The sequence below is a fragment of the Corvus cornix genome, chromosome 12 (genome assembly GCF_000738735.6).
Source record: "Corvus cornix cornix isolate S_Up_H32 chromosome 12, ASM73873v5, whole genome shotgun sequence".
Taxonomy (NCBI): Eukaryota; Metazoa; Chordata; class Aves; order Passeriformes; family Corvidae; genus Corvus; species Corvus cornix.
The window spans coordinates 6,682,974-6,703,636 of NC_046342.1; the positions used below are offsets into that span (position 1 = coordinate 6,682,974).

The 20,663-nt window shown below is 41.1% G+C and overlaps 1 protein-coding gene and 1 long non-coding RNA gene across 4 annotated transcripts in view; one reads left to right on the forward strand and one right to left on the reverse strand.

Moving 5' to 3' along the window:
• The window catches only part of DCP1A (decapping mRNA 1A), a 32,219-nt gene extending 25,881 nt beyond the window's left edge, over nt 1-6,338 (reverse strand). For both annotated transcript variants that reach the window (XM_039558970.1, XM_039558969.1), the window contains exons 1-3: nt 6,162-6,338; nt 5,110-5,150; nt 3,163-3,290 (exon numbers count right to left, since the gene is read on the reverse strand). In XM_039558970.1, the coding sequence (XP_039414904.1) occupies nt 3,163-3,290; nt 5,110-5,150; nt 6,162-6,296 (304 nt within the window). In that variant the 5' untranslated portion in view covers nt 6,297-6,338. The remainder of the gene's footprint in view (nt 1-3,162; nt 3,291-5,109; nt 5,151-6,161) is intronic.
• LOC109143341 overlaps nt 1-20,663 on the forward strand; it is a 53,923-nt gene that overhangs the window by 24,036 nt on the left and 9,224 nt on the right. The window contains exon 4 of one of the 2 annotated variants that reach the window (XR_005602961.1): nt 73-2,518. The exons of the other annotated variant lie outside the window; for it this stretch is intronic. This is a non-coding gene — a long non-coding RNA (uncharacterized LOC109143341). Of the gene's footprint in view, nt 1-72; nt 2,519-20,663 lie in introns of those variants that run through there. 2 annotated transcript variants of the gene reach the window in all.

A 20,663-nucleotide genomic window follows, 5' to 3' on the forward strand; every position in this document is an offset into this window, starting at 1 on the left:
CATTTCACTCAGAGAACAGCAAAATGTAGATATAAGAAAGGTACTGTATCACTTGGTCTGTTCTCCTTCCAGAATGCCCATGGAAGTTTCCTTCATGCCCCACCCTGCAAAAATGGGAGGACTCCCTCCAAGAGCTGTGAAAATCAGTAATTTCCCGTAAGAATAAAACAGCAGTTACCTAGGCTTGGTCTAAGAGTATGGAAGTGCCTCTGTGCAAATGGATAAAGTATCTCATGCCCACAGCTTAACAAAGTAAGTTCTGATATGCAGCAAACCAACAATTCCATTGTATAGGAAGAGTATTTGAAGAAATCAAACTACAAAAGAACAGTAAAACTCCACCAAAATATTATGATTTAGTATGACAGGCAAATCATTCTTACAGCCTCCAGCCAAGCAAAAATAATGTTTGTAGACTGCTTGTAAAGTTCCTCACGTAAGTCGTTAGCAGCTCTGCATAGACTGGAGTAGGTTACTCGCTGTCCTCAGAACAGCTCTTGTGCTGCTGAAGACAGAAATGCCAGAGGTCTGATCTGCTGCGTGGAACAGATTTGGCCTTATTATCTACTTAAGTCAAGACAGAATTCCAGAACAAAGTGAAAACATGAAGTTTGTAAAACAGTAGTATCACACTCAGTTATAAATAATGTTGACATGGAACCTTCCCCAAATATGTGGTGACATAATTTTGCTTTGATCATCTTCTACTGTTTCTAGCATGGCCCGGTGAAGCACCAATCTCTATTTGTTACTGATCCTGTTACAACACGACTAAAGAGGCACAAGGTATTTTTGTCTCTGCCAAACAGCATTATTAACATGATTTTAGGCTTCTACTGGATAGTCCGAGCCATCGCCCATCTGTAAGCTAAAGAAACAGAATCAGCAGTTCAATCACTCAGCAACCTTAACAGGGCAACTTACTCATAAAGGCTTTCTAATGATGGCAGTAGGTTTCTTCAAGGACACAATAAAAGCCACTCTACAAGACACAGAGTTGTGTAAGAGGCAGCTTTCCCTTACACAAACTAGCAGTCCATCCTCTTTCAGTCATTAAGGGATCTCAGAAGAACTTCACCTTAAGTCATTAGAGACACATGACATTAAGCCCTTGGAGATACACATTATATTAACCACTGTCTTAAAGCTCTGACTTGAATTAGTTCCAAAAATGCAAAGGTTTTTCACGCCAGCAGGCAACTGAGCGGAAGTGGAGATCCTTCCACATGAAGAGAACTTGGACGAGAATCCCCTGATCTGCCCATACAAATAAAACATACACATGTTGAAATTTGTCCGCAAATCCAAATTTGCCTGCAAATTCACAAATACTATGCAAATAGGGGCAAACAGCTTTTGCACAATTCAACCATATAATTTGTTTTCTAACTCTTTCAGAGGACATAAAATTTGGAAAACCTCGTGTAAGGAAAATAATCCAAAACAAAACAACTTAATGCAAAATGTACGGGACTTAGTGGTGTGGAAATTATAAGGAATAAAAAGCTTAGATGCCATTTTCAATGCTTTTAAACTTGTATTTGAACAAACTGAGCACTATCAGAGGGCACAAAAACTCATTTGCAGTTTATTTGTGGCACCTGAGAAAATAACTAATGACATACTAACTAACTGGACATTTTCCATCTGCAATCACTGGAGACAGGATGGGGGAATGAAAGAAAGGATAGTTTCTGACCCAAGTCTTTTAAAATGACAATGGGAAAAAAATGAGAGGAAAAAAAAAATAATACTCTTGATTACTTCAGAAGGCAATTCCCACATCCAGTCTGTAATTTTTCCCTTGCTCACCTTTGTATGAATTCCTCCCTTCCTTGTACTATTCTATGTCATCTCTATCCTAAATCCCATGAGCCTCCCACAGATCTTATACACTAGTGTCCCACAGGAAAAGGAGAGCTTTCATCAATGAGAGGAAAACAATTGGCTTTAGGGGTTTCTAATGAACTCACACACAGCCTGTACCTTCTCTGATTACAACTACCTGAAAGGAGGTTGTAGCAAGGTGGTGCTTGGTCTCTTCCTCCAAGTAACAAGTAATAGGATGAGTAAATGGCCTCAAGTTGTGCTGTGGGAGGTTTAGATTGGGTATTAGGAAAAATTTCCCAATGCAAAGGGCTGTCAAGCCCTGGAACAGACTGCCCAGGGCACTGGTGGAGCCACCATCCCTGGAGGTATTTAAAAGCTGTGTAGATGTGGCACTGAGGGACATGGGTTAGTGGGGGATTGCGTAGTGCTGGATTAACAGTTGGGTGTGATGATCTTAAAGGTATTTTCAAACCTAAATGATTCTATGATTCCTCCTTGAAGTGATCCTCTAGTCACTGGCATACACCATGGTAATTCCACAGCAGCTCCTGCTTCCTTATACCATCAGCAGTTCCAACAAATGAATCAACTTCTTACTTCACTTCTGTCACCAATCTCACAGCTGCAATTCCTTCCTCCCACCTTAAGGTCCATCCTATCCCTACCACCTCCATCTACAGCTCCTCTTCCTTCCAAACCAAGCAATCTGCTTAAACACCCAACTCAATACAGTACTTTTCCCAATTTCTTGCCAGTCACTTCCCTAATCTCCTAGACTTTTCAGTTTACTGACCAGTTTTGACTTTTTCCTCTTCATGACACTTATGGAAAGAAGATTGCTAAGATTATGAAACAGAGGAGACCATCTGCCTTAGTCGGTTCTTTGTCACCATGATGGATCTATCCTACTTCTTACAGATCCCAGAGGCCTTCCAAGGGGAAAAGAGGAAGGGACTAACATTTGGCTGGTCTATTAGGTACACCAAAGCATAGCCAAAGCAGTGTTCCCATCTCTTAACTCAAGGGGACATTCTGACAGGAGGGAGACATGTTTAGATTAAACCCATCAGATCAATAATTAAAAAGATCAGAGCAATATTGCTCTGAATTTGATAGTATATTCTCTTTTTATTGAAAGCAGGCAGTAATCATAATATAATAGCACAGCTACCTGAAGTAAATTTAGCATTGTAGACAGAAAACATCATCAGATATTTCACTGGAACCTGCCCCGTTACATTATATTTGAAACAGACATCACAGCAATCAGAAGTGATCTAGATTATAAAACTGAACCTGAAGTTTATTTGGATTAGAGAAAGTTATACTCACAGCTAGCATTTCTGTAGAGAAGAAAAGGTTCGTGGAGCTGAAACTCCAAGTCTTTATTTACTGGTTCAACCAGGTTGTGCATATTCAGTCGATTCACTATCGTAAAACCATGATAAGGAGAAGCTGACCTGTTGTTTGAATTAAAACAAAACCAAGGATGAATACCTGCATCAACGTAAGTAATTTTCTGAAACCAAGTTATGAATTCATCTTCAAATTTCTGCTGCTTTGTTATGTGAAGCTTTAGCAGTCCTGAAGCTCTCACAGTTGTTTTTCTATGCCATTTCTTGGCATGCCACCTAATTTCCATTTCAAATTACACTTACCTCAAAGCAGGATTAGGATTAACATTACAGTTCTACACTGCTAAACTGCTGAATCAAAGATACGCCTCTGAAAAATCTATTCAAAAAAACTAGGGCAGGCCCACCATTAAAATGCAAATGTATTCAATACTTGACATAAGATAGTTTTGAGGCAATTTAGAACTTTTTGATTAGAGGAGAAAAATCAAACCACTTACACAGCATCACTACGTTACTGTAAATAGACATGACAATAAAAAAGAGCTGCTCTCTTAAATAGCATGAAATACATTTACAGGGGGAAGCATAAACAGTAATTTCTTCCTAAAGGGAGACTCTGGAAACAAGGACTTAACTCAGTGTCCTGAAAGTACATATTAAATTATTCAGAATTGTGTTGCTTAGTGAAGCAATTTTTATTATCTAGATTTTTGCTGGACACCAGGTGGAAAAAGAAAACACTGAACAAGCACTGAATGTTCAAGATAGCTTTAGATCTGTTTTCTCTTGCTCCATGAATGTCCTGTCAGCACTCAACTGTGCCTGTAAGCTGGTGTATAATCAACAAAAGCAGCACAATGAAGGCAGGCTAAAATCAGACACAATTAGCTGGTAAATATGAAGATTTCTGTAACAATATGGCCACCTTTACCTAATGACCATCAACAAAAATCTATCAAGAGCTTCCAAGCACACGGTAAACAACTCTTACCATCACAAATTAGTCTCTTAATGCACCTCACAGAACTTGTTTGAAATCATCAGCTAGTGACACTGAAAGCTTTTGCTTTGGTGTTTGTTTTGGTTCAGTTTTTTTTAAGTTTGGTTCACTTTCTTACACTAAGTATTTCCAAGCTGGGAACTAAAGTACCAGGAACTGGTTACTCAAATCCCTACATAGTGCCAGGATAAAATGTTGTAACACCCAAACTATGACAGTCTGCTTCAGGATGGCTTAAGTCCGCATTATTTCTATTTCTTACCTTCAACAAAGTGTTATTTCACTTTTTTTATTTGCCTGTAATTTAAAACTTGAACTCATGACTGATTTTATGTGCTGGTTTTCCTCCTCACTCCTTTTACCCATCCTGGAGAACTGGAAATTTCTTTCACAGCTTTGATGAGGAAATCAAATAGCCCCCAAAACCAGACACTATGAGATCTCCACCTTTTGGGCAACTTCATCCACTGACAAAAATTTATGCCATTTTCCAGGAGTAAATTAAAACAGATTATTTAATTTCTCATCTCTATTGTTTTCATAATCAACTTCACAGATTTTAGGAGACAAAGGGAGACTTGACATTTAACAAACTCAAAACACTAACAAATGTTCTTGGATTAGTAAAATAAGCCCAATAAACTAGTTTTTGATGTGGGTACATATGTAGCATTCAAATTTTATGCTTTCTCAGCAGTACTTTTAGGGACTTTTGACAGAGTTATTCACCCATGTGCAGAGTTTATTCTTTTTGAATGAGTATGCAGCAGTTAACAGCTGGACAAGTAAGTAATGCCGAGTATGAAAGCTCTGCAGGAAGCCATCTGGAGTTTGTCTTCTTAAGGAAGCAAAATAAACATCACCACCACTATATCCCCCCTCTCCCAAAAAACCTACCCAAAACAACAAACCAACCCTTACCTTTTATACACAAATAAGGTCCCTTCTATGTCGGTTTTCTCCTACAAAAGACAACAAATGCACTTCAGGGATCTGCTTGTTCACACAGTTATGTAGGTTTTGTATAGTGTTTTAATTACAGAGACTTACAATAGCCTTATCTTTCCATAAGGTTCGACATCATAAGTCTAAAAAATATAATCTCCTATTTTCAGAAACTACCTAATTTTTTTATTAGAAAGTTTAGGAAGTTAAACCCCTTCCAAAAGATTTTGCTCATGCTCTCAATCTTCCGATGTGATACACAGTTTTCCACAACCTTCCCATGCTGAGCCTCACGGGGAAATCTCTAAATATCGGACATGTTCTGTTCCTCAGTTTTACTCCAAGGACAGCAACAGCAGCACAGCCAGCACAGCACGATATGGACCATGGTTCTGTTTCACACTCCAGCTTCCAGAGCGACCCTCACCACGGGCTGGTGACCCACGAACGCAGAAAGTTCGTGCAGCTCCAGGGCTGCACGTGACAACGTGAACTTCCCCGTACTCCCATTTTTACAGCTCTGTGATGAACCCGGTGGTCAAGCCAATATCGTGTTTTAATGCAATGACGAACACTAACATCTCTTAAATCTCCCTCTTCCTGAACAAGGGCTCTGTGCAACAGGCACGAGCAACAACAACGAAGTACGATTAAAAAAGAGAAAAAGTCAATGGCCACCAGGAGCCAAAGCGCCCTCCAGCCCCAGCGCTGCCCCGGTCAGAGGGGAGACGGCGCCGCCTCCTAGAGCGCACACACGGCCTCGCCTCTCCCTCTTCCTCCACCTCTCCTCTCTCTTCCTCCTCCTCTCCTCTCCCTCCCCCTTCTCCTCCACCTCCTCCTCTTCCTCTCCTCTCCCTATCGCCTCCTCTCTTCGTCTCCTTCTCTCCCCCAACACAAGCGGGGGGAACGCGCCCAAACCCCAAACTTCCCCCTGGGCGAGCGCAGCCCCGCGCGGGCCCCGTGCGGACGCTCCGGGCCAGGCAGCTGCCGGGGCGCGGGCACGGCCGGGCCCGCTCCACCGGACTCACCCACTCGTTGTCCTTGGGGCTGAAGCTGTAGAGCGCGACCTGACCGGTCACGTCGGCGATGCCGGTGATGAAGGGGTCGTGCCGCCGCAGGGCCGCCAGGCTCATCTCCTGCTCCGCTCTACCCGCCGCCTCCATCTTGGATCCGGGCAGCCCCGCCCGCGGAACGGCGGCAGCCGCGCTGGTGCACCGGCCCCGCCGCCGACCGAAACGCCCAGCCCGCGCCTGCCGTTCCGCCCGCCGCTCAGGGCCCCCGCCCCGCCCCGCGGGCCCTTCCCGGGTCCCTTTTGTCAGCCCGGGGCCCGCAGCCCCTTCCAGGGGCCCCGCTCCCCCCTCGCAGCTCCGGTGGCCGAGGGCTTGCAGGGCCGTGGGTCCTTCGCGGGGCCGTGGGCTTTGGGCAGGGGCCGCGCCCCCGCCGACACGCGTGGGCAGGGCTGAGGACTGGCCTTCGCACCTTGTTATTATTTATTTCCTCCATTAGTAACACAAAGGCTTCGGAGTGCACTGCAGGCTGGCTTGTGAAGTGCGGTGAGCTGGGTCCCAGGCTCAGGAATGATCTTCCAGCACTTTAAGGGTGATGCTGTTTGCTCCCATGTCTGTCATTTTCTGGTGTATCAGTACTTCACGGTCTGCAGTGGGATATGGAATTTTCAATATTTTAGAAGAATTTGGGGATTAAATATTTCTCTCAGGTATAGTAAACACACTCAGGTACATTTCTCAGGTAAAGTAAAGGTGCATAGGACAGTAAACTGTCATATGTAAAGTAGAGTGCTGTGTAGTACATTATCTATGCTTGCTGAAACAAGAGCAAAGTAACATGCAGTGCACTGAGCTTTTTCCTGCAGGTTTTTTTCAATTTTTGGTGATTTTAGGAACGGGAAAGTATAGAATATTCATCAGGATCAAGGCATAAATTACCTCCAAGATAAGATCAGTCAGGTTCAAGTATCTTTGTAGCATTTTGCACAATCTGACAGGAAAAAAACAGGCTTGTAAATTTCTAAACAAAACCATGTTTGTAGCAAGTTCCTGACCCTCCTGAGAATTTAAAGCATGTCTGCTATGCTCTGTATTACCACAGGTCATGTTGTTCTCTGTTGCAGGCGGACAAACTCTTGGTTTTAATACAGCTTCACAGTATAGTCCTCTCCCACAACAGCTGACATTTAATGCACAAACTATGAACAAGGATCCAGCAGTTGTGTGGTTCCACAAAAAGTCTTTCTGACAAGAAGTGGAAATGCTAAGTTCCAGTATAATATAATTTTTTATACTGTAAAGCTTTTGGGGCAGAACAATAATTTACCTGCTTTGGTGCCAAAGAGTTCCAGCATAAAGTAAAAATGCATTTCTTAGGAAAAACATAATCTAGACACAAAACTTCATCCTAGTAACTCATCCTTGAACCCCAGGACATAAGCATCAGTAAAAAACCCCAACAAAAGTCATATGGAATGTCTTAGAGCTCCGTAAATTGTCCATGTCCTTCTGATGGTTTTGCCACAGGAGAGCCTAACCCATAAAATTTGGGTTTTCACTGGTTCCATAGTGTTTGCCCTTAAAGGCAATACTTTGATGTAAAATGTCTCATTATTCCCTAGTAGTCAATATTAGAGAAAGACAATAAGAGGAAATTAAAGTTTGCAAACAATTTTATAGTGCAATAACATTCTAAGAACTCAACTGAAAGAGAAAGAAAATAACAAAAACTTTTTTTAAAAACTGGTTTTAAATGGAATCTTAAACATCTGCACCAAACAGCTCCTTCCTGCAAGATTACTGTAAAGCAAAGGTATCTTTCAAATTCAAAAACTTACTGCCAAAGGAAGCTTTCTGCTGTGTGAGATCTCAGTTGTGAAAACTTCTTGGTTTCATCTTGCATTAAAAGTGAAACCCAAGGAGCAGCAAGAAAGAGAGGGAAGCAGTGGTTCCTGGTTATGGATTGTTTTCCTCCTTCATCTGCTAATTCCAGTTCTGCATTTCAGTGAATTTATTCTCCCTGCCCATCTTCACTGCTGTTGCATTGGAATAAAATATTTTGTCATCTTCCTCCTCAGCCTTGAAGCACAGCACAGTGTGTGTCCAGGCAGAGTCTCGGGGTTCACTGGGAAGTTGTAGCTACTCAGGCATGTGCTGTGAGTGTTGTGTGGTGCAAATCTCCCTGGCCCTCCTTGCAGCTGTGCTGGGGAAGTGTTCCTCTCTCACTCCCTGTTCCTGATTCTTGCACAGAACCCAGCACAAGTGGGATGATGCACACGATGCCCTTTTCATGTTTTCTCTGTGACTGGGACAGATTCCATTTGTGTTTCAACAAGTGAAGAGAACATCCTGTTTTATAGTTCAGTTATTCTGCCGAGGTTTTGTAGGACAGGATATGATAATTTATTACCCTAAGTACTTAATAGATGTTAATATTAAGGTAGATGAAGTAATAGAGACCCTCTTTTACTCTTCCATTAGCTTGTGACACCATGGCTGGGTCTCTCTGTTGCTCTGCTGTTGGCAGTTCTGTTATACAAACTCTTTTTCTGGCCTCTCTTTTTACACAGTAGATTACCTAGGTATCCTCAAAGCTTATTTGGGTTGCAGTCACTCCTTTAAACGTCCTACAGAAAAAGCCTTCATTCTTCAGTCCCTTTGTTTTCCCCTTGTTAGCTGAAAGCCCTCAGCAAAAGATCTATTGCTGCTGTTCAGATGAGGGAGAAGTGCAGACAGTGCATTTTCTGTTATTACTCCAGGCTGAACTAGGGTCCAGTGAGTCCTGCAAATCTGAGTGACTCATAGAGCTCATATTTTATCTTTGCACTTTTCCACTTGAAACAATTGCCAGAAAGTCCTGGTTTCATGAGCTCTTTTGCAAATGACACACTATTGTTGGTTTGTTTGCAGATATTTTCCTGGAATTGTAATAGCAGGCAATTTCTGGGCTATTGGTTAGTAATTGCATTGTTATCTATACCCTAAATTTCAGGATAATGGCTGTAATTCTACAGACTGTTTATTTGGGCTTAGTTCTAGATAGGACAGATGATAACCTCCTTAATAACTTAATGAACTTTTATTTTGCATTTTAATTGTTTAAAAAAAACAAGGGGCAGGGGATGCCAGAATTTTTGAAATGCTGCCATTTTATTTGAAAAATCCTTTTATTTCACAGGTGGTATTACCTGAGCATTTTGCTCATTTATACAAATATGGTATAAACTGCTCAAGTTGTGTAGTTACCTTCCCTGGCAGTTGTTCTGCTCTTTGGAGGGCCAAGTGGATCAGAAGCCTTTCCAAGGAGATCCAGCTTGCACTGTGCTCTCTCTGCACCAGTGCTGCAGCCACAGGTACCTTATTGCATATTCATGGTGACAGATGTTTATTTTTAGCTGTGCAAAATCTTTTTCTGCCTTCAGAGGAAAGTTTTCCAAACTGCTACATGTTAACAGTGCTACAGGGCAGCAGTGTTAATCTAAACAATGAAAATGGATGGGATAGGATGGTGTGTAAAGGGACTCCCAGTTTAGCAGGATCATCACATGGAAGTGACAAGGTTTAGGAAGGTTGTTCTGGGACTACTGACTTACCCAGCTGTAGGTGTGGGGTTTTTTCCTCTTTCCATGCTCTGTATAAAACAGAGATAGCACAGAACGACTTTTCATAGCATCTGAGTTTCTCAGCCATTGCAATACTGAAATGTGAATTTAACTAGAAATTTCTTTGTTGTGAAAAAATTGCAGTAATGATTCTGTAAAGGAATGGATGACTTTCATTTTTCTTTCTTTATTTTTCTCCTTATACAATTGGAAAAATCTTCTAGAAAATGTGAAGCACAGAACATTAAAAACAACAGCACTTTCTGAAATAATGTAACTTAATAAAGTACAAGGAAAATGACATAGTTAGCCATCTATGTGTCCACTGACATTTTGGATATGAGTGTTACCAGCAGTTATGGTCCTTCCAAGAGATGCTAAAATAATATTAAAAGAAACAGAGAAAAATCATAAAATTACAGTTACAATTCGATAAAAACAAAAGAATGAAATTACTCAATTTGATTTATACAGTAAAGCTACTCCCACAATAACAGTGTAAGAGGGTGAAATAGGTCACAGGCAGCCCTCCTTGCATTGCTCAATAACATTAGAAGGATTAATCATTTATGGATTATCTCCTAGAAACAATGATCTGGTGCAGACAGGTAATCCAATCTCCTCTATCTTTCTAACCTGGTTTGCCATTTCACAGGAGATTGTGGAAGGGTGGCAGGTTTTTCTAGGAAGACATTGCCTGCCAGCTTGAAACATGTAAAATTGCTGGAATTTGCATCAAAATATGACAGCTCTTCTCTGACGAAGGTAGGTAGTGAAATTAGACAGGTAAAATGATTTTTTTTTAACTAGGGCACAGAGGTTCAGCTCAAAAATTATATCACATTCACCCTTGGTTATAATCTGTCACTGACAAAGTAAAGAGAGAAGTTTATCATTGACATAAATCAGAGCTAGAGAGAAAACGTTATTCCTGGGAATCTGCATTTTGCATAATATCCAGCAATATATTTTTCTTAAGTAAATTTGTAGAAAAATTAAAATACAACTTCTTTTTGAATACAAGCCTTTCAGTGATGGCAGCCTCTGTAAGTTCATTAGATGCAGGTGTGCAGCTGAACTTTTATTGATTGATGTGCTTAATGTGTTACATTGGGCTTTGAACATACATCTTTAGCCACTTCTGGGATATTTTATCTGGCTGTAGCCTCAAGGCCTGCTGTTGAATATATTAGATTGTGCTAATCTCATTGCTGAAAATGAACTCCATTGCAAATATTCATTGGACAAAATATTGCAGTAGCAAAAGTGCACCATCAGTGATTTTCAAATGCTTATTTCATTTTGCATGTAGTTGCTGTTCTATTGCTATAATAACATTATGAAAAAAATACTCAATTACTATTACAAGCAGAGTAGCCTGTTCCCCTAGGTCTCCTTATACAGTTAAAAAAATAGAGATAATTAGATTAGCAAGGTCCTGCTCTGTACAGAATTGAGAAATACATCAGGTGTAATTGTGCATCGTAGTAGTAACCCTGAGCCTTGAGGAAGCTACTTTAGTAGAACCATGTTAGTTTTTAAGTCAGCCAATTTTTAATTACTGAGTGATCTACCTTAAATACACTGTGTCAGCTTTATGGCATTATTGTGTACTTATATTTTTGTCTTCTTGAAGCATCCTTTCTTTTCTGAGCCACTTTTGATGCCTCCAGGTGTCTGGCCCTTTAAATACTGGGGCCGTCACATAAATTTTAAAATGTAGGTTTCTATGCTGCTTTATCTCTGAAGCCTGGCTGTAAAATAGCAAGTCAGAATTCCTTTTAAATGTTTTAATATTTTTATTAATATTATTTCTATTTTTCAGTATTTTATTTTTAATTTAATATTTTATTTTAATGTTTTATTAAAAAATATTTTATCTTCTTGCAAAATATGCACATATCAGAGCAATCATCTCTAAAATAGGTTAGATTAATTTTTTATGAGCAAATGTGTATTTTTCAATAGGCTTTACTTGATGTGGTGCAGTACTAATAAGGAAGATGCAACACGATTCTGAGAGTAAATAGCTTCTAGAGCTTTTCAGACATGACTGGAAACAAATAGAAAGTAAAACAGCCTGGTGGTTTGGGCTGCTTCTGATGCTTCTTGAGTTTTCCAGTGTCAGAGGAATGGGAATCAGCACATCTGCATTCATTTCTAAGGTTATTAAACCACTGCAGCTCTCTGTACCTTCATTTTCCCATCCATAAATGAGTGCAATGTATTCACTCATCATCATAAATTCTATTGAAATACTTTCTTAGGAACAATATAAGCAGCAGGCATTCTGGTGATATTTCCTTCATCCGGGGAAGGGCTGGTGGGATGCTGAAGGATCACAGAACCTTGTTGGAAGGTGAGGGCAGCAGCTGCATTGGGTGCTGTCACCAGGACAAAGAAGCAGGCTTGGAGCTCTGCTCTGGTTGGGTGGATGTCCTGAAGCCTCTCAGTGCCAGCCAACACCTTCTGCGGGTCTCATCTTCCTGCTGGAAACAGGAACAAACACAGGTGTAATGAGAGCCTGGAGCACAGCATCCCTTAATTCCTGCTGTGGGCACACACATCCCTTGCTCTTTGCTTTGGCCACTTTCTCCAGGGTGTATCTTGTCCAAGAGTATTCAGTGACATAAACCACGTGGATTGAATGTGTGTCATGTGCTAAATTCTGCCTCTGTCAGTTGCAGTCAAGAATCCATAATGTGTTTATGCTTTGAAATCAAGTTCTGAGGTAGAGCCACTCATTTTGGATGGCCTTCCTGCAAGGGGTGAGGAAGGCAGGCTGGGAGAGGTGGGGAGGAGTCACCATACTTGGTGAAAAGTGAAGCTCTTTTACATCATGACTAAGGAAATAAACTGGATGAGATCCTAACCTCTTATTTGGCCTCTTTCCTCCAATTAAGTTCTGGCTGATGGAGAATCCTTTGCTGCAGTCACTCAGAAAAGAGCCATAAAGTTGTGTGATGAAGATCCTCAGGGGAGCCCTGTGGATGTGTGAGGAGTGGCATAGGAAGGGCATTTCAAGGGGGAAGCAGCATTCACACACAGTATTGTGGTAATTTGCAACCAAAGTGGAACAGAGTTTAGCTAAGACAGGGCTGGAGCTCAGTCCTTAAGGGCTGTGGTGGAAGTGCAATTGCAGCCTTTTGCTTTTGGGACCTCATGTCCCTTGACCTTGGTGTTAGAAAATAAATGATCTGATAGTAATGAGTTATTAAAGAACAAAAGCAGCAGCATCTTATTTAATTAATTTCGAACGTGTAGTGTGCAGTTATGTGTGTAAAGAGAAATGGCAGTCAACTATTTCCTTCAGAATTTTCTATAGAATTCTGTGCACAGATTAATTGAATTTTCATCTGGAAAATAAGTATAACTTGGGATGTCAGTCTGCAAATTAGGTTGCTTGCTTTGGCGTGTTTTCAAGGGAAAAGAGAAATAACTAATGAGTTGTGTGTTGAAACCATCCATTGCATTCATACAAGAATTTTTTCCCCGTAGTGCATCACAATAAAATTACTTTTCCATGTGGAATTAGTGCATGGAAATGCTGAATATAAAGAACTTGTGTAGGGGTGCTATATTTTGTCAGGTAGGGATTGGCAAGCTGATGAACAGCTCTCCAATAGATTGTAATAATCTCAAATAATTATTTCAAGACCGCTTGAGTACCAGTTCTCATGACAGGCTCTAATAGGTTCTTTCAAGACTCTCATGGTCAGTACAACTAGTTCTCATTTTCAGAATTACTACCTCGTCTAAAGTCTGTACAAACCATGTGATTTTCAAAACAAATGTAACAGACTTTGAGAGCTGCAGTGTAAACAATGCACATATGCACAAACAGCTGAAGGACCACATCTCCTCTTGCTTTTTCCTTCTGGTGTGATGCCTTCCAGAGCTGGCAGGTTGAGCTGGGCTCTGCAGTCCCGGAGTGACACAGTGCCTGCCTGCCTGCCCAGCTCCTCCTCTGCCCCTGAGTGCAATCTGTGGCTGCTGACAGCTGGCACAGAAATCAGGAATGGGGAGGTGAAGCTTGCCATGCTGGCCTTTCCCTGTTCCTGTGTGCACCTGATATTGCTCAGACAGAGACGGGGCATTGTTAGGAAGCTTGACACTTCCATGATGAAAAAGACCTGTCACCCAGGGGAATTGAGTTCCAGAAATGCTGAGCTGTCCTACAGGGCAGCAGTGGCCAGAATCCACCATTTACCAGAACAGAAAAATGCTCAAAACCAGCTACCAAAAGATAGAGCAAAGCATTGCCTCTGTAAATATTTTCACTCTGAGATAAAACTGGCATCTACTAGATTAAGAAAAATTCTGATCAGCTCTGTTTTCATGATGGATTTGTTATGTGAATAATCAGGGGGTGGTTATTAGGAGGAGGTAAGCTGGGTACAGAGGGAGAGCCTGGAAAGGCAGCTGAGGGAAAGGCTCTTCCTCCTGCCCTTGGTAGCACGAGTGTCCACACAGGAGTAACAGGGGAGCTCAGGCTAAGGGAAGGCCTAGGAGACAAAACCAGGCATGTCTTTATACTGTATTTGTGTGGGAAGGGGACTGTTTGACTGTAATAACATGGGCATATGTTTTGGTAAGATTCTCCCATTATAGTCTGTTTTGGTGTTTGGTTTTTTTTTTGGACTTGGTCTTAAATTCCAGCTGTAGTGGGGAGCCAGCCAAGTGGGCTGTGCAAACGAAGATTTAGCACTTCAGGGCCATTATGTGATTCATGAGCTTCTGTGACACGAGAGCCAGGCAATGCTGTTGGCTTACAAACAGCTGTGGGGAATGCTTAAGTTAAAAGGGTTATTCTTGTTCCTTTAGAAAATCCCCCTAGTATTGTCTAATATCAGGATTTTTACATTTATCCAGCCTCAGATATTCCTTTTATAGGCTCTTGCCTACTTCGTGGTGCTTCTTTAGTGGTCACACTTCTGCAAAGTGCTGTCTGTGGCTTGGTGGCACCAAGCCAACTGCTGAGAGGTTTGAAGGGTAGTAACTATTTGTTTGAGTTTAAACAATTAAAGACTCACTAAGTGAAATCCACTGCAAGTGAAAGTTACTAACTGAAACGCTGACTCTACCAGGAAAGCATGACTGCCAGGATAGGGGCACTTTGTCAAAGACTCAGAGAAAGAAAAAAATATATATCAATGAAGGTAATTGTACAAGTGTATTTTATTACTATCATGTCAGCAGGACAGAGAGACTTATTAAACTTGCTTCAATCCCCATCAGTTCTTTATAACCTTGAAAAAAATCAGAGGAAGATAAAGGAATTGTCTATTTTCTCTCTCTTTAAGTTGATCTTTCATTTGCATCTCTAGTCAGAATTTAATTACTAATGTTTGCAAAAGCATATTCTGGTATATGGGATATTTGCAAACTCTTCACTGAGATTATTTAAGATTCCTCTTAATTGCAGTTTCAAGCTGCATTGTACTGGTTTTTGAAATGCTCCCAAAACCATCAAGTGTTCTCCAGAGGATGTGCTAATGAGGCATATAATGGGACATTAGTATGAATTTATTATTTTAATTTATACATTAGAAGGTTGTTTTTGATACTTTTGTTACCCGTTTCTCATTATAAATAAGCTAACACTAGAAAATGTTTACCTTGTAAAATTATCAGAGGCGAATGTCTTGCTTGTCTGTGTGTAGGCAAAGGGATACAGTAGCAGCAGGACTTCTGTTATAATCAGCAAAAAGGTAATAGAGAAAGGCAACTGAAATGTAGATCTGTAACGAGATCTTGTGTTAGTTCAGGGATTTTTGAGGCTTCTACAGTCTCTCTGGGGCCCATTTTTTTTCTTGTCTTTCATCTGGATCTGTCTTTGTTTGCATTTCCACTGAGCTTATGCAAGAGAGGGAACTTTGCAAATGTGCATATCTTAATTTTTCCAATGGGAAACTTTGCAGCTGCATGTGTGGCTGTCACGGGCTTCACTCCTCTGTGTAATCCAGGGGAGCTGTTCCCAGCTTTAGTCTGGATCTGGCTGACTCAGACTGACCTCGGTGGTGGCTGGTAAGGACTGGTGGCTGGGCTGACCCTTTCAGCAAGTCCACAGCCGTGGTGGCTGTGGTCAGCTTGGGAATACTCCCAGTGCTAACACCAGTGCTGTTTAAGGGAGCATCTAAATCTGTTCACTGACTATTTGATAGTTGAGGTGTGTGGCTATTTGAAAACGCTCATTTGGTGACCTTTGGCTTGCATCCAGTGCCTATTTCAGTCCTAACCTTTGGCTTGTATCTTGATTTCTGGCTTGGGCTCTTGACCTTTGGTATTTAGCCTGACTGCTTTGGGTGCCAGATCAAAGTTCTGGGCTTGGATTCCAGTTTTGGATATTAGCTCTAACTGCTTCTTGCAGCTTGGCGCTTAAATCTTATATGTGCTTTTGAAATTTTCCCCTTAGGGCACCAATTATACTTCTTACGTTTCTTTTTCAGCCTTTATGTAAAACTCTTGTTATCAGAACAGCTCGATTCTAAACGCATCCCTTCCCACGTGGGTCATTAATTGAGGATGCAGAGCTGTTTGGACACTCTTCCAGGAGTCCCTGCTTCCTACTCACCATGGGGAGTCTCTTGGTTGCCTTTGTGCCCACACTTGTGTGATGTGCAGGTGGATGGGTGCCCACCAGCAGAGCCTCAGCCCCAGGTGGCCATGGCAAGTCTGCCTTATGGCTGGACATCCAAAAAGCCAAAATGAGTGCAAGCCTGATAAATCCCAGCATCCTGTTTGCTACAAATCTGTTGCTGAGACACCAGCCTGGAAATTTGACCAAATGTGTAAGAATGAAAAGCTCCCCATAAATTAATATTAAATCAGCTAATTTCCTCCTAAAACATAATATATGAAATGACAGCAAAATCATGTCTAAGGAAAATAAACACAACCCCAAGGTATAATACCCTATGGTATTTTCAGTAAAAGCCTCACAAGGTTCTGTTGCTTTTGGAGGTCAGATGGCAAGCTGCATGTTCACAGTTGTGACTACATGCTCATGTGGGTTTTTTTCCCTGGCTTTGCAGGGAACTGTTCGCGTGAATAACCGCTCCTGCAGAGTGAATAAAGGCATTTGCAATCTGGTCCCAGCTGGAAATGTATTTCTGAAGTCAGTTCACTCCCTTCATAAAGCACAGAATCTTTATTTTATCTTGTTTTGTGTTTAGTTCACATCATTTGAAATCTTTAGGTTGATTGCTATGCCATTCCAAATCGCTTCCTACTGGAAGAGACGTGTATTTTGTAGCTCTTAATTCTTTCCCAACACATATTTGGAATAGAGAGATTCTTCTTGTCTGGGAGGAGAAGGGTAATTGCTGCCTGCCTGGATATCAGTTAATTAGCAGTCTCCTCACCAGTGGATGCCTGGCCAAATTCACTCTTTTGCTGAGTAATTTATTAAATAACTATGAGACTATTCAGGCAGCCTCACCAGTATTTTATAATAAAGCACTAATTACTTGGTATATTTAATGGCAAAAGAGATGTAAGGAAATACAGGGCATATATTCTCAGTTGCTTACCAACCTTTCTCTCACACCTTTCTCTTGGATCACAGAGCTCAGTGAATTAGATCCAGTCATTCCTCAAGTGAAGATATGGCATAATTTCAGAGGAGTTATTGACTACCCTTTTCTTCCTCAGTTAATGCAATCTTGGCCTGGTTTGGAATGCAGAATAACATTTCGAACAGGAATCCCTGTCACAGCCTTAGCAAGGCTGCTTAGATAGGGAGAATCAGCTCCTCTAAGTGCTGACACTCGTGCAGTGGCTCAGGAAGTGTGTGGAAGAAATGCAAGATAAACCCTGTGCTCGGCTGCCCTGTCACATCTTGTGTGGTGCTGCTGTCCATTAACGTGCCACTGGCTCAGGGACAGCGCTGGGCTCAGCCCAGATCACTCGGCAGCTGTCAAGTGGGTAAGACAAGCTTGCTGGGGAATGTACTAAGATAATCGCAGGAAGGTGAGGTTGAATCTCATACATGTGCTGCACTGAATGCTCTGAGCAAAGGAGGCTTTATTCTGCAGCACAGAGACCAGATGGACTCTGTGACTGTTCTTTCGGTTTCTGGGGGAGAATTCAATACATATGGTCTGGAATCAACACCTCATTTGTCAGTTCAAGTCACACCATTACACCCTCCCCCTGTCCCCCCCCTAATTTTTGCTGTTGTTTTGCAAAGACAAGATCTCCTGGTAGCAGGTATGTGTTATGGCAGCGTTCTGAAATTTGCCAGCTCTTTATCCCTTTTGCTGAACCCCTGCTGGAATCCAAAAGCCCAGCTTTTCTTCTCTTTCCTGCAGGGTACAAGCAGCTGTTATTTTGAAAAGAGAGGCTTTGTACCATAGTCATTCTCAGCAATTTGAAAAAAAAAAGCACAGGCTTTTTGTTACTCTAATGTCTTATCAGATGATTTCTGTTTTGGTACATAAAGCATACTACTGTATAAATTGTGAAACTGGAAGGTCGGCAGATTTGATGGTTGGGTCTAACTCTGTTTTGTTAGGACCAGTTCTGGCAGCACATCTAAGACATCTTAGTACACAAAAGGTATGCACAGGTATTTCCTAGGTATTACTGATAGTCAGTTTTAATGCCAGGATTTGCTGAGTAGGGAGGAGGCACACTCCTGGTTTTGGGTACTCCTTTCCACTACATGCTTCCTTCAGAACTCAGCACTTTAACAAGTGTTAAAACATTATTCTACACAGCATCGTAGTTCTGTTGCAGCTTTTGTGGTTTTTGTTTGATTTTTTGTTTTGTTTTGTTTTCAAGGAAACCTAGTTTTAGCTCCATGTTTTAGTGTCCTGAATAGTTTAATATGATGAAGATTAATTTGAAGTGACCCTCATTACAAGCAACTGTAATAAAACTGGGGTCCTGGCTTGGTAACTCTAGTTTTAATGTATATGACTGTATTTCATGGTATGGTCATAGAAAAGAATTAAAAATCCTCCTTTTTTTAGTTTTAAAAATAATTTATATTTTAGTTTCATATGGAACTTTTCTGCTACATTTTGAATTTTTTTAAAATCATGAAGCTTTGTTTTCTATGAAATGTGTATGGAACAAAGAAAGAAACTATCATTTTAGATATTCATATATAATAGGCAGAGACCTAAATGATAAATTTTGATGTCTGTTAGTTCTTCCTTGACTAAACACCTGCCCCTTCTTTTGAGGTGTTTGTGGTAGGGAAGTTTTGCTGTTGTTCCATCCAACAATTTTAGAATATTAAAGCAGTAAACAGCACAGAAAAGGAATTTTTCATAATGAAGACAACTGACTCACGCCAGGACCAAAATGTGTTAAAGAACAGGGCTGAAACTGTCATGTCAACTGACATGGCACTGTCCTCTTGTTACAGACCAGAAATCTGGGTCTGTAAAAGGGTGTGGGCAACACAGACCAGATCCTCTTTGGGCTTTAGCAGGTTTGACCTTCAGTCAGTTTAGAACATTTTCCATATGAATAGCAAAACTGAACTGTTCTTAAAGGTAAAGGAGAAGCAGGACCCCGTGGTCCCATAAACACATTTTAAAAATTTATTTAAAGGAGTATTCAGTGTTTGAGACAGAAGGGGTTAGTAATGATACTTTAAAAATGATGATGATTCCTTTCTTATTTTATAAAAACCTCTTTACTAAAATGTTATTAAATGTTGTTTAGAATGCTTTTATTAAAATTAAATGGTTGAGTGGAATTAGATAAAGAATTACACTGAATTCAGCAACCTTTCAGATGGTGGGGCCAGTTTTCTCTTTGGGAAGGTCTGGAGTACTGTTCATCACAGTGGTCACTGTTGCAGCTCCTGTACCTCGCTAACCACTGGAGTTGCTGTATTTTGTTTTTGCAAAAGAAGCTGGAGTTTTATTTCGTCCTGGGTTGTTCACACTGACTGGATGCACATTTTCAGGTGTTTCAGCAGCATATATAAAGATCCTTAGTTCCAGAGAAGCAAGTTTTATGGATTCCTTATATTTGATGTTGCACAGGACTTGTACCATGCACAGTAGACTTTGTAACTCAGTTTTAATTCTGATATTTTGGAAAGCGCACCTATAGCTTGAGAGATAGAAGTCATCGAAGCTGTCATTGTCCTTTGCTCCCAGGTTTTGACTCCTCCCTTGTATTTCTCATTATTCATTAATACTGACATGCTGACTGATACATTTTATGATGCACAGCCACTCCATATGTATGAGAAGGACCTGTCAAAGCCTAGGAGGCTCTATTTTTCCACTGAATTTATTATCTTCCAAGTCCTGACCTGCATCTATTTTTTTTTTTCCAACAAGATCTTTTTGTCAGGGGATCAAAGATGCCTTTAAACCCACCCTTTTCTACAGCTGAGGGATCAGCCTTAAGATGGTGTTGGTTTAGGATGTGTTACAGGGTTGGATGTGAGAAGTTTTACAACTGCACATCCACACTGATGGCAGAGGTTAAATTGCCTTCAATCTCCAAGTATATACTAGCAAAGGGTTATTCTGGCTCCTGATTTTTTCACTTTAATTCCTATCTACTTCACAGATGTTACACTTAGAACTAATCTAATGACCTTCAGGAAGAAATTAATGTAACTTTTGAACTGGGCAAACAATTGCAAAGCTATTGTGAACAATTTCATTTTACCTCATGCATTTGTGGACAAGTATCTGTATTTCAACCTGACTCACAGGCACTTGCTCTGCTCTGTCACTCTCTGTGCACAAGTGGGTGGAATGGCTCTATCCCTGCATTCTGCAGGAAACTGGATCCTTTTCCTCTTGCCACAGGTGGGCTTGGGCAGGAATGAAACAGTGGATGCAGCATCCACCATCAGGTCATTTTGGTGCTGTTACATATCCCTGGATGTACCAGGCTTTCCCTGCTATGAGTTTGGATGCATTGCAGGAGAAGCTGATAACGC